The sequence below is a fragment of the Tachysurus fulvidraco genome, chromosome 1, assembly GCF_022655615.1.
Source record: "Tachysurus fulvidraco isolate hzauxx_2018 chromosome 1, HZAU_PFXX_2.0, whole genome shotgun sequence".
Lineage (NCBI taxonomy): Eukaryota > Metazoa > Chordata > Actinopteri > Siluriformes > Bagridae > Tachysurus > Tachysurus fulvidraco.
Window position 1 is genome coordinate 47,780,856 of NC_062518.1, and position 12,933 is coordinate 47,793,788.

At 39.7% G+C, this 12,933-nt stretch overlaps 1 protein-coding gene across 1 annotated transcript; it reads right to left on the bottom strand.

Annotated features, from left to right (window-relative positions):
- Nucleotides 1-10,206: 10,206 nt before the first annotated feature.
- LOC125140716 (C-C motif chemokine 3-like) lies at nucleotides 10,207-12,689 on the bottom strand. The gene is made up of 3 exons (XM_047810005.1): nucleotides 12,586-12,689; nucleotides 11,609-11,720; nucleotides 10,207-11,367 (listed from the first exon to the last, which is right to left on the bottom strand). The coding sequence occupies exons 1-3, from the start codon at nucleotides 12,644-12,646 to the stop codon at nucleotides 11,271-11,273; spliced, it is 270 nt and encodes an 89-aa protein (XP_047665961.1). The 5' UTR covers nucleotides 12,647-12,689; the 3' UTR covers nucleotides 10,207-11,270.
- Between the last annotated feature and the right edge of the window lie 244 nt (nucleotides 12,690-12,933).

The window sequence follows — 12,933 nt, forward strand, 5'->3', positions numbered from 1 at the left end:
TGTTTGCAATCAAGAAATCACTTAAATTAGACCTGACTGACAAAGTGAAGTAGACCAAAATATCCTCAAAAGCTAAACATCATGCCGAGATCTATAGAAATTCAGGAAAAAATGAGAAAGTAAGTAAGATCTATCAGTCTGGAAAAGGTTATAAAGCCATTTCTAAAGCTTTAAGACTCCAGTGAACCACAGTGAGAGCCATTATCCAGAAATAGCGAAAACATGTAGCTTTGGATTTTGTTTTAATAATAAAAACATTCATAAAAAACTATATGTTGTGTTTACTTAAGTTATCTTTGACTAATATTTAAATCTGTTTGATGATCTGAAACATTAACAGTGTGACATGTGTAAAAAATAAAAAAAATCAGGAAGGGTGCAAACACTTACATGTACGTTTTCACATACAAGGAATTTGTTTTAATGACAGAAGCTCCAATGTAACAGAATTGTATTGACATAGACACGAATACATAATATAGACAGTTTGTATGTACAGTGGAAAAATGTGCAATTGAACTATAAATAAGTATGTGTTTTAAGTAAATAATGTGTAAGAATAGTGTTGTGTGTTCCGTGATATATATATATATATTATCATATATATTACCATAGATACCATTGAGGATGTACAGCTGGACGAGTGGAATAGAGTGTATGGGTCTGAACTTGGACCATTGGCAGGTACATATCCATATTGCTGTGTGTATCTTCAGCATCATTACAACCAATATAATATTAGGTTCAGAAAACTATGAATAAAGGCAGTGAACATTATCATTGCCATTGTGAGGATTTGATGGCATGCAAGAACCAGGAGAGAACTTGACTGGTGATGGTGATGATGATGATGATGATGATGATGATGATGATGAAGGTGATGATGATATGAGCACAATTCTCTTTTTGCAGAGATCACCACAGATCCTATGATCAGAATATGATATGATCTGTAGAGTGTGGTTTAGCTTAAAGGGTGAAAATGTTTTATCTTGACTGAGAAACCACACACGTCTTGCACAGGAAATCCAGCTGCGGGTAAAGTGAGACAGATCTGTGCAGACTTTAACACAACTTTAACACGACTTTAAAATGACTTTAACACTTTAACACAGCTAAACTTACATCAATGCACAAAATTTTATAGATAAAAATGAATGCAGTTTTACTGGAGTGAAACAATAAAAAGTCCGAACTCAGATCTTATGTTAAACAACACACCACATTACACAATACAGACACAGCCTCCAAAGTTACACAAAGGTTTATTTAAGTTAGAAAGGTACATAAAATATATTGTTTACAAAAGTTTGGATAAATGATTATCAAAGCTGAATGTTAGTTTTTTTGGATTAAAGACAAATCATAGTGATTTTTTATTCCATATTATAACTAATTATTAGCATGAAGTTTTTAAAAAGTAGCTTTTCAAAAGTCAGAAAAAAAATCAGATATGTCAAGATAGCAAACAGAAAAGTACTGAAATGAATATGAATGAACAACTGAGAGAGAAAAGGTGGTTCATGGTCAACGTGAGTGTGCGTGTGCATGTGTGTTGGGGTCATGTGGTAATGCAAAGATTACAGTAATTAGCACGCTATCACATAAATCACACAGAAATGTATTACCATGAAACATTATTGTTTCTACTGTATAGTAACTGTTCATTCACAGGGACTGCCCATTTGAAATGTGTCCCCATTTTGAGAACTTCCTTGAGTTTTCAGATCCACATTGTCATGATCCTTTTTACTGAATAGAACCACCACTTGGGGCGCTGCTGCTCAGGAAGCATTCAGTCTACTTTAATTGAATCTAAGTTGAATGAAGTAAGAGTTTATTCCTTCGGCTCCCAAATGATTTTCTCTAAAACGGACAGTCTATAACCAATGATTGTTCTTCTTTGTCTCTTCTTCTTCTTCTTCTTCTTCTTCTTCTTCTTCTTGTGGTGTTTTATGGTGGTTTGGCAGGCCAACGAAAAGGTGCATTACCGCCACCTACTGATCTGGAGTGTGGAGTGAACACAGAAAGGAAAGAAGAGGGGAGGTGAAAGAGAGAGAAAAAAAATCTATCTATCGTTCCTGTATCTTTTAGATATTTAAATAACAATTCTTGAGTTCTCGATTGCCCATACTCACAAGTGGAAATATTGTCCCCTCCTATCCACCCTAATTCCTAATATAACTGAAATCTGTCCCTTTCATATGCAGGACACTTAAATAGTATGTGCCTCACTGTTTCCAATTCCACACACTTCGCACATTCACCCGATTCATGCTTTCCTTTTCTAAAGAGATTATAGTTTAGTGCAGTATGTCCAATTCTTAATCTCGTGATGACAACGTCCTTGTTTCTATTTGTGTCTTTGTCTCCCCATCCATGCCACACCTGTTTGCAATCAAGAAATCACTTAAATTAGACCTGACTGACAAAGTGAAGTAGACCAAAATATCCTCAAAAGCTAAACATCATGCCGAGATCTATAGAAATTCAGGAAAAAATGAGAAAGTAAGTAAGATCTATCAGTCTGGAAAAGGTTATAAAGCCATTTCTAAAGCTTTAAGACTCCAGTGAACCACAGTGAGAGCCATTATCCAGAAATAGCGAAAACATGTAGCTTTGGATTTTGTTTTAATAATAAAAACATTCATAAAAAACTATATGTTGTGTTTACTTAAGTTATCTTTGACTAATATTTAAATCTGTTTGATGATCTGAAACATTAACAGTGTGACATGTGTAAAAAATAAAAAAAATCAGGAAGGGTGCAAACACTTACATGTACGTTTTCACATACAAGGAATTTGTTTTAATGACAGAAGCTCCAATGTAACAGAATTGTATTGACATAGACACGAATACATAATATAGACAGTTTGTATGTACAGTGGAAAAATGTGCAATTGAACTATAAATAAGTATGTGTTTTAAGTAAATAATGTGTAAGAATAGTGTTGTGTGTTCCGTGATATATATATATTATCATATATATTACCATAGATACCATTGAGGATGTGGAGGCCAGGTTAGGTGTAAGTTTGTGAGTGGAGTCAGGAGAAATGCCTGGGAAAGGTCTGCACCTGTATGGTGAATTTGGTTTTGCAAAGCAAAGAGCAGGAGACTTGATAAATTAGGAGTAAAGACAAGAGCCATGGGACAGAGAGCTGAACAACAAGAAGTCGTGTGTGAAATCCATCACCAAACACAACAACTAACCCTCCTTGAGCTGCATACACAGCAGGAACAGCACTTTCAAGCCCTGCTCCAAGCCCAGGCAGAGGGGTGGCTGGTGTGTCAGATCCTGGAAAGATGGCAAGTACTCCTGAAGCAGCCTCTGTGGGCCCACATCACACTGATGAAGATGGCAGCACAGGAAGTCCTGGGGGTGTTTGTGGACCTCTCTGAGCATGCCACAGAAGTGTGAGGTGGGTCCGGCGCATAATGGGTTGCCTGCCTGCTGTCCGTGCTATCTGGTGAATCTAGAATACTCTAGATCTGAAGTAAAGTATAAAGCAAAAGAGTAACCACACGCTGGCGCAGCAAGCTCAGCCACTCTTCCTCTTTACTGTAAAATGTTTGTGCTTTCCTTCTTTCTTTCTGCCCTCCCCCTTCCCTATATCATGTAAACAGTGGCCAATTTCTCTGAAGCCAGTGCACCAAACCCATTCCCACCCCCTTTCCTTTCCCATTCATGTCTATCCCCCTTAGATTGCTGATTACCAAGCCTTGGGAGTGGGGATAAGACCTGGGCTGATGTGCTGGTGTTCCAGGATCACAGCCACCTGATGGTTTTGGGGGGCCATGGTCTTGATCCCCAACACCGCAAGGGGCGGTGTATGTCCTGATATAACTTATACCATTAAGTTTCCAGGGTGGTGTATAGCATACATTGATAAATTCAGGATGTAACCAAACATCAATTGACCAACATGTGTTTCAAAGGGAGGCACTATACATTTTGTGAAGGTCAGGTATGCACACAGGGATATCCACAAATATCCTTCTGTATTCAATTTCAGGGACAAAAACATACAGTGGAGGTGGAAATTAGTCCTCATCTCACTTATCCACTAATCTTTGGGGACAAAAGGGTTTCCAGGGATGTAAGATGTTTAAACACAGTCAGAAACTACCCAATTGTTGGCCCATATGAGCTATTTGGAATTGTTACTCTAGTCAGCTACCCATAATCAAATGGCATGGCACAGGATAAAACACTAAACAATATCACGGAGAGTTTATTCACAGTAATGTTTGCATGTGTTGTGTGGTACTTTGCAAATGCCAGTCGGTGAATTTGTGAACCTGTGCTTTGGAAACAGTAATTCCAGAGAGGAGTTTAACTTTGGGTTACACCAATTCATGATGCTTCCTTTTGGGTTGGTTGGGCCCCAGTGACATTCCAGCCATTCTGTCCACATGCTGCTTATGATTTGCAGCACTTGAACAGCAGAAGTAAGTTCTTCGGCATAGATCAAAACCCCAGTTAAAACAAAAGTACTATAAATATTTATAGTTATATAAAATATGGTACTATACACTATAATAGCACAATATCACAAGAGATACTATTATACTAACACAATAGCAACGTAGATGCTAATAGACTACCACTGTATCGCTCTAGATACAAGCATACTAGCACTATACCACCACAGACACTAATATACTAGGAGTGGGACCCATTAGCAGATTTATTTAGACAAAATCAGCAAAAACACAGAAAATCAGTCAGAAACAAATGGTTAATGGTTAATGGTCGTGTGGTTTAAAAACCCTAAATCCAGGAAGTGTCCTTTGACATGGAAGTGGGTAAAACTCGGGCAATGGCTCCCTCTGGTGGAGGAGACAACAAAGTTTTTCATAACCACAGCGTCAGCGGTCATGATCATTTTTACTGCATGGAACCACCACTTGAGGGTGCTGCTGCTCAGGAAGTATAGAGAGTACACACATGATGGGAATTCTGTGTCTTTTAATCAAATCAGTTCATTTCTTTTCATGAAGCGCACAAATAAGTCGATTCTTTTATTTTCTCTAAAACGGACAGTTTGTGATATAATGATCGGTGATTGTTGTCTGTGAACTGTGGCCAAAACTGTTTATTAAATCTTACACATTATCATTAGACTCTACACCCTTCTGTTTGTTCCTTTTCTCTCTTTCTCTTTCATAAAAAATAATCACATGCCATTAAAATAAATTAGAAATAAAATGTAAATTTTCTTCTTTGGCTATTTGTATGTTGCACAGAAAAACACCACAGGAAACTCATTCTATCATCTATTTAAACTACATTCTGTTTTTAGTTCTCTTTAATTCCTAGAATATTTTTTTTCTATCTATATGTATATTTCTGTACCAGTTAGTCTAAATAAAAACACACATTTTGATAATGTGAACTTCTGCATAAACCACAAACACATCTCATAATTCAGTGATTTTTTTATTTGTTTAAAAATAAATTAATATATTTATATTTGATTTATAATTAGAATTTATTATGTGACAATTCAAATCACTATAAGAGAGAAATAATAAAATTTATGGGAGAAAGACTCCAGACCTTGACCCCAAAGTGACCTTGACCTGGATGTGCATTAATATTTGGCTGAGGGATCCGTCTGGCAGGTTGGCGTGGGATTTGCAGATCAGTATATATATATATATATATATATATATATATATATATATATATATATATATATATATATATATATATATATGTACTCTCTACTACTCTGGAGCGAGAGGGTCCCTGTGCCTTCGGGTCGGGGATAGGTCTCTCACGGTTATTTGTGCTTACGGGCCAAATGGCAGTGTAGAGTACCCGACCTTCTTGGTGTCTCTGGAAGGCGTGCTAGAAAGTGCTCCGACCGGGGACTCAGTCTTTCTACCGGGGGACTTCAACGCTCATGTGGGCAGTGACAGTGACACCTGGAGGGGCGTGATTGGGAGGAACACCCCCCCCCCCCCGACCTGAACCCGAGTGGTGTTCTGTTATTGGACTTCTGTGCTATTCACAGTTTGTCCATAACGAACACCATGTTCAAGCATAAGGATGTCCATCAGTACACATGGCACCAGGACACCCTAGGTCGGAGGTCGATGATCAACTTTGTGGTTGTTTCATCTGACCTCCGGCTGTATGTCTTGGACACTCGGGTAAAGAGAGGGGCGGAGCTGTCAACTAAATAAATCACCACCTGATGGTGAGTTGGATCCGATGGCGGGGGAAGAAGCTGGACAGACTTGGCAGACCCAAACGTACTGTGACCCAAACGTACGTTTGACAGAGTCTCTGATCAGAGAGACCTTCAACTCCCACAGCAGAGCTTCAACCAGATCCCGAGGGAGGATGGAGACATTGAGTCTGAGAGGACCATGTTCTCCACCTCCATTGTCGATGCGGCCACTCGGAGCTGTGGCCATAAGGTCTCCGATGCCTGTTGTGGTGGCAATCCCCGAACCCAGTGGTGGACCCTGGAAGTAAGGGATGCCGTCAAGCTGAAGAAGGAGTCCTATCGAGCCTGGTTGGCTCGGGGGACTCCCGAAGCAGCTGATAGGTACCGAAGGGCCAAGTGAGCTTCAGCCGGGTGGTCACGGAGGCAAAAACTCGGGTCTGGGAGGAGTTCGGTGAGGCCATGGAGAAGGACTATCGGTTGGCCTCGAAGAAATTCTGGCAAACCGTCCGGCGCCTCAGGAGGGGGAAGCAGTGCCCTGCCCACACTGTTTACAGTGGGAGTGGGAATCTGCTGACTTCTCCTGGGGACATCCTCGGATGGTGCAAGGAATACTACGAGGTTCTCCTCAACCCCACCGACATGTCTTCCACTGAGGAAGCAGAGGGTGGGGGCTCAGATGTGGACTCTTCGATTCCGTAATCTGAGGTCACTGAGGTAGTTGAGAAGCTCCTCAGTGGCAAGGCACCAGGGGTGGATGAGATCCGCCCTGAGTACCTCAAGTCTCTGGATGTTGTGGGGCTGTCTTGGTTGACACGCCTCTGCAACATCGTGTGGAGGTTGGGGACAGTGCCTCTGGACTGGCAGACTGGGGTGGTGGTCCCTCTGTTTAAGAAGGGGGACCGGAGGGTGTGTTCCAACTACAGGGGGATCACACTCCTCAGCCTCCCCGGAAAAGTCTACGCCAGGGTACTGGAGAGGAGAATTCGGCCGATAGTCGAACCTCGGATTCAGGAGGAACAATGCGGGTTTCGTCCTGGTCGTATATATACACACACACTGCTCAAAAAAATAAAGGGAACACTTAAGCAGCACATCCTAGATCTGAATGAATGAAATAGTCTCATTAAATACTTTGTTCTTTACATAGTTGAATGTGCTGACAATAAAATCACATAAAAATTATCAATGAAAATCAAATTTATTAACCCATGTAGGTCTGGATTTGGAGTCACACTCAAAATTTAAGTGGTAAAACACACTACAGGCTGATCAAACTTTCACGTAATGTCCTTAAAATAAGTCAAAATGAGGCTCAGTGGTGTGTGTGGTCTCGACGTGCCTGTATGACCTCCCTACAACGCCTGGGCATGCTCCTGAGGAGGTGGCAGATGGTCTCCTGAAAGATCTCCTCCCAGACCTGGACTAAAGCATCTGCCAACTCCTGGACAGTCTGTGGTGCAATGTGGAGCGGGACATGATGTCTCAGATGTGCTGAATTGGAGTCAGGTCTGGGGATCAGTGCCTTCGAGTTGCAGGAACTACTGACAGTGCCTTCATGTTGCAGGAACTACTGACACACTCTAGCCACATGAGGTCTAGCATTGTCTTGCATTAGGAGGAAGCCAGGACAACCGCACTGGCATATGGTCTCACAAGGGGTCTGAGGATCTCATCTCGGTACCTAATGGCAGTCAGGCTACCTCTGGTGAGCACACGGAGGTCCAAAGAAATGCGACCCCACACCATTACTGACCCACTGCCAAACTGGTCATGCTGGAAGATGTTGCAGGCAGCAGAACTTTCTCCACGTCATCTCCAGACTCTGTCATGTCTGTCACATGTGCTCAGTGTGAACCTGCTTTTATCTGTAAAAAGCACATGGCGCCAGTGGCGAATTTGCCAATCTTGATGTTCTCTGGCAAATGCCAAACGTCCTGCCCGGTGTTGGGTTGTAAGCACAACCCCCCCTATGTGCAAGTCGGGCCCTCATACCACCCTCGTGGAGTCTGTTTCTGACTGCTTGAGCAGACACTTGCACAGTTGCCTGCTGGAGGTAATTTTGCAGGGCTGTGGCAGTGCTCCTCCTGTTCCTCCTTGCACAAAGGAGGAGGTAGTGGTCATGCTGCTGGGTTGTTGCCCTCCTACAGCCTCCTCCGCATCTGATGTACTGGCCTGTCTCCTGGTAGCGCCTCCATGCTCTGGACACTATGCTGACAGACACAGCAAACCTTGCCACAGCAAGGTTTATAATTTCCACCTGTTGACTATTCCATTTGCACAACAGCATGTGAAATTTATTGAAATTTTGATGAAATTTAAACTCTTCCCTTTCTTCACTGGGGTAATATTTACCAAAACAAATATTTCTCATAAATCCCCAAGAGTCCAAGAAAATGGAATATCCAAGCCTTTTAATCCAAAACGAGTGCCTTTGCTCGCCTCACAATAATTACGTTTCTGACCGAAAACTGTAAACAATAGTTCACTTCCCGTTCATTCTTTCAGGTCTCACTTCTCATTGGAGGCTTATAAAACTACACTTGGGTGTCATGTTTGTAGCCCAGAGTCTATCGAATCAAACAAGTCCTCTCATGAGCCAATCAGACTCTCCTACCTCTTTAGCCAATAAGGAGACGATTCCAATGAGATGCAACATGACACATCTGGTAGGGGAGGGGTGCGCAGTAGAGGCGTGAGCAAATCTTTTATTGTGCAATTCTCGAACTTTCTCACTCTCACGCCTCAGGGTGTCAGGTTTCAGGCCTTTTGTCACATTAGGTTTCTAGGCAGAGGGGTTCCCTATGTTATAGGCCTTTTAAATTCAGCATGCAGTCTTTTTATACAAAGTTATACAGTAGACAAATAAACAAGCAAAACAAAAACGCACAGACATGTCTGTAGAAAAAAATTCATATAAAATCCACCTTTGACTTCACCCCTGAGTGTCAAAGTACAGTATATGACCACTTTTTAGTTGGGTATGTCATTTAGGCGAAAATCATGAAAAGCTGGGCTGTTTCGCTAAGTCAAAACAGATTGTGCAGGTACAGATTGTATGTGTAAATATTATATAAAATACTATAAGGTGCAAAACAGATTGTACAGGTACAGAAGTGGCATGGATGTGCATCGGATGGTATCTACTGTATTGGTAACAGATGGATTATAGTATTAAATGCAGTGTGTATGTATAGTCCAGTGTGTCTAGTGCAGTGTGAGTGTATAGTCCAGTGGATAGTCCGAAGTTAAGGTGCAGTGTGTGGCATACCATATTGTAAAAGTATGCTGTAGGGTGTATTAGTTGTGACTGTGTTAGTCTGATAGCCTGAGGGAAGAAGCTATCCCTCAGTCGACTGGTGCAGTATCGGAAGCTGCGGAGACGTCTTCCTGAGGGGAGCAGAGAGAGCAGTCTGTGGGACGGCTGGCTGGAGTCACTGATGATCCTCCGGGCTTTTCTTATACACCGCCTTGTGTAGATATCCTGGAGGGAGAGAAGCTGACCTCCAACAATGTGGCTGGCAGGCCGCACGACCCTTTTTAGAGCTTTACGTTGCCAGCGGTGCTGTTACCAAACCAGGCAGTGATGCAGATCTCATCAAATGTCCTAAAGCATAAATACATCATCTTAGCACTTATTTGTGGAAGAACAGAAAATGTGTGTTTGTACTACTAGGCAACCAGTTATAATTTATGTTAAATATGTTTGCGAGGGCCGGGGCAGATGGGGCTGTTTGGGGTTGTACTTTGAAGATTGTTATAATGCAGCTATAGCATACTGACCACTGTGTGCATTAACCACAAACAAACATCTCACAATACACTGATTATTTATTGACCTTCATTCTTCTACTATTTTGTAACAATTCAAATCACTAGTAAGAGAGAAAGAAAGAAAAAATCAAGAATTGTAAAAAGTAAGTATTATTCAGATTATTTTACATAAAAAAATGATTTTAACAGAGAAAGAGAAATATATGATGTAAGACTGCATGAAGACAGAAACAAATCGATTTTGCAGCAGAACAGGAAGCTATACATGTGAGAAAAAACAAACACACTGATCAGCAGTGTTGGGCAGAAACGCGTTAATTGTAACGCGTTACTTTTATGGTCTATACAAACTGCGTTATCGTTACTATATGGTGTTTTACTCGTTACTTTCTTTAATTAATTAATTTAGGCTGAAGTGTAGCCTACAGACTAACGTGTTTACAGCAGCGACGCATTGTAGGATTGGTGGATGCCAACCTGTAAACACGAAGAAGATGCGCTGTGGGCGTGTTTCCGTTTATTCATGTATGTGCGGCAGTAATTCCGAAACACATGGGCTATAGCCTGCCCACACTGACAATTGATTGGTTGACTTACCGAAACAGGCCAATCAGGATTGGCCCCCTCCCTCTCTACCATGCGCTACAAGGTTTGAAGCACATACTTGAATACCATAGATATCTAATACTTGTCTCTGTCGCGCATGCGCGCTCTTGCTCGCTCGCTCTAGATTCCGGGAGATTGTAACTAATTTGCGGGCATCAGGGAGCCGCTATCAATATGCGGGAGACTCCCGGAACATCCGGGATACTTGGGATGTCTGGTTTTGTGTTTGTATAGACCATAATGCATAAAAGGGCATTAATAGGAACATTAAAGAACGTTCTTTAAAAAATTAACTAAAAAGTTACTTTTAACAGCAACTGTTACTTTTTGGTGAAAGTAATCAATAACGTAATTGAGTTACTTTTTGAATGAAGTAACTATTAACTGTAACTAGTTACTATTTTTTTAGTAACAAGCACAACACTGCTGATCAGTCATGTGTGTGTATGTTACATATATCAGTATATTAATGTCACTATATAAACTTGTTAAATATTTGAATGCATCCAACATGATTTTCTTTTAAAACAGAGAAATGTAAATAAAAAGTAAATGAATTCATGTTAACAGTCTGTAAAATAAAATCAGATTATATTTAAGTTTATAACAGAAAGCTTTAATCATAATGTCTGATTATGGAAAAAGTCCATAAAATAATTATTCATTATTTATTAATGAAAAGAGGATTTAAATTCTCTGTAGGTTTGTTCAGACTATTAAACGCTGGTCAATTCTGTACATGTGATGCTTCACCCACTTGAAGCTGGGATCTGCACACACATGACGACCGTCCTGTAGAGTAAAGCTGTAGAGGACAGAGAAGATTTACATCAGTGTGAAACTGTAATAAAATCAGAAAATCAGACACTCTGACACGCCCCAAAAGTCCAAGATATTATAAAGTTAGATTAATATACAGTATAAGATTTATAAGTTAGATTCAGTACCAAGTTCAGTTCTATTACACATAAACATAAAGAATTTATAGAATTGAAAATACAAAAATGTATCATTCATTAAAAATAAACAAGGGACTGAAAACTTACATGACTCCAGGTTTTGCACACTGAAGCTCTGTCACTTTACAAGCTGTAATGATACTTACAGGGAGTGGTTGTGTCAGAAACTTGGTACAGCACTGATCTGGTCCATCTGCATCTGTGTGAAAACATTTCTACATTTAGTTCTGTGATTAAATGTTCAATAAGAAAATATTAGACTATTTTATATCTAGTATCAGATGGAGATTATTGTAGTTATTAAACTGTATTATGTCACAGTTGAGTTCTGGACTCTGATTGGTCAGAAGGTGTTGATTAATTTTCTATAACAGAAGCTCTGACTGTAGTGCAGGTTTATATTAATGTACTTATTTGTTTCTATAGTAACAGCTTGTTTACAAGGACGTGTACAGCAGATGGGACACATAAACTGATTAAAATGTGAGATTTTCACTAGGGAGACATTAATGTAACATTAATTGATTTTTTGTCATTTTATTAAATAGGAATAGGAAAATGAGTCCAAACGAACTATTTATGATTGTAGAATCAACAACAGGAACTAACATGTTTCACCGACATTAAATGTAACTTTAAACCTACATAACATATTTCTTTAAGACAATAAATAAATAAATAAATAAATAAATAAATAAATAAATAAACAAACAAATAAATAAATAAATAACTTTTGAAATATTGAAATATTGTTGTGTATAAGAGAACAAAACACTTGTGGACATTCTGTTACAGAACAGTCCTTATCTTTACAGTGTAACAGTAACTCTGCTTCATCACACCACCACATCACTCAGTATTTTACTGTAACATTGTGACAAACACACAGTGGTTTATTAATGCTGCTTATTTACAGAAACCTGATCAGCTTTTTAGTAAATTCAGCATCAGTATAAACCAGGGGTTTAATACTACTACTGATAATAATAATAATAATAATAATAATAATAATAATAATAATAATAATAATAATAATAATAATAATAATAATAATAATATCTTACTCTGGGCCCTTGTGAAGGACTGAAGGCAGGTGAGAACCAGCAGGAGAGAATGAGAGATCATGACTGCTGATGATGATGTTGAAGAGAATGATGAAGATATTGATGGTCAGGAGCATGGTATTAGTGCAGATATCACCTCCCTCTTCAGTTTATATAGCTGGTAAGGGGGGGGGGGTGTTAGGTCACAAAAAAATTCCAATTTCACTGAGAGATTAAAAAAAGCATCTAATACAGGAAACCTGCTTGTGGTTTTCACCTAAACCAGAGAAGAACATAATATTTAACACTTTGTAACCAAACACATCTCACACTACTCAATTTTTTATGTGTGCACAATACCATTCCACT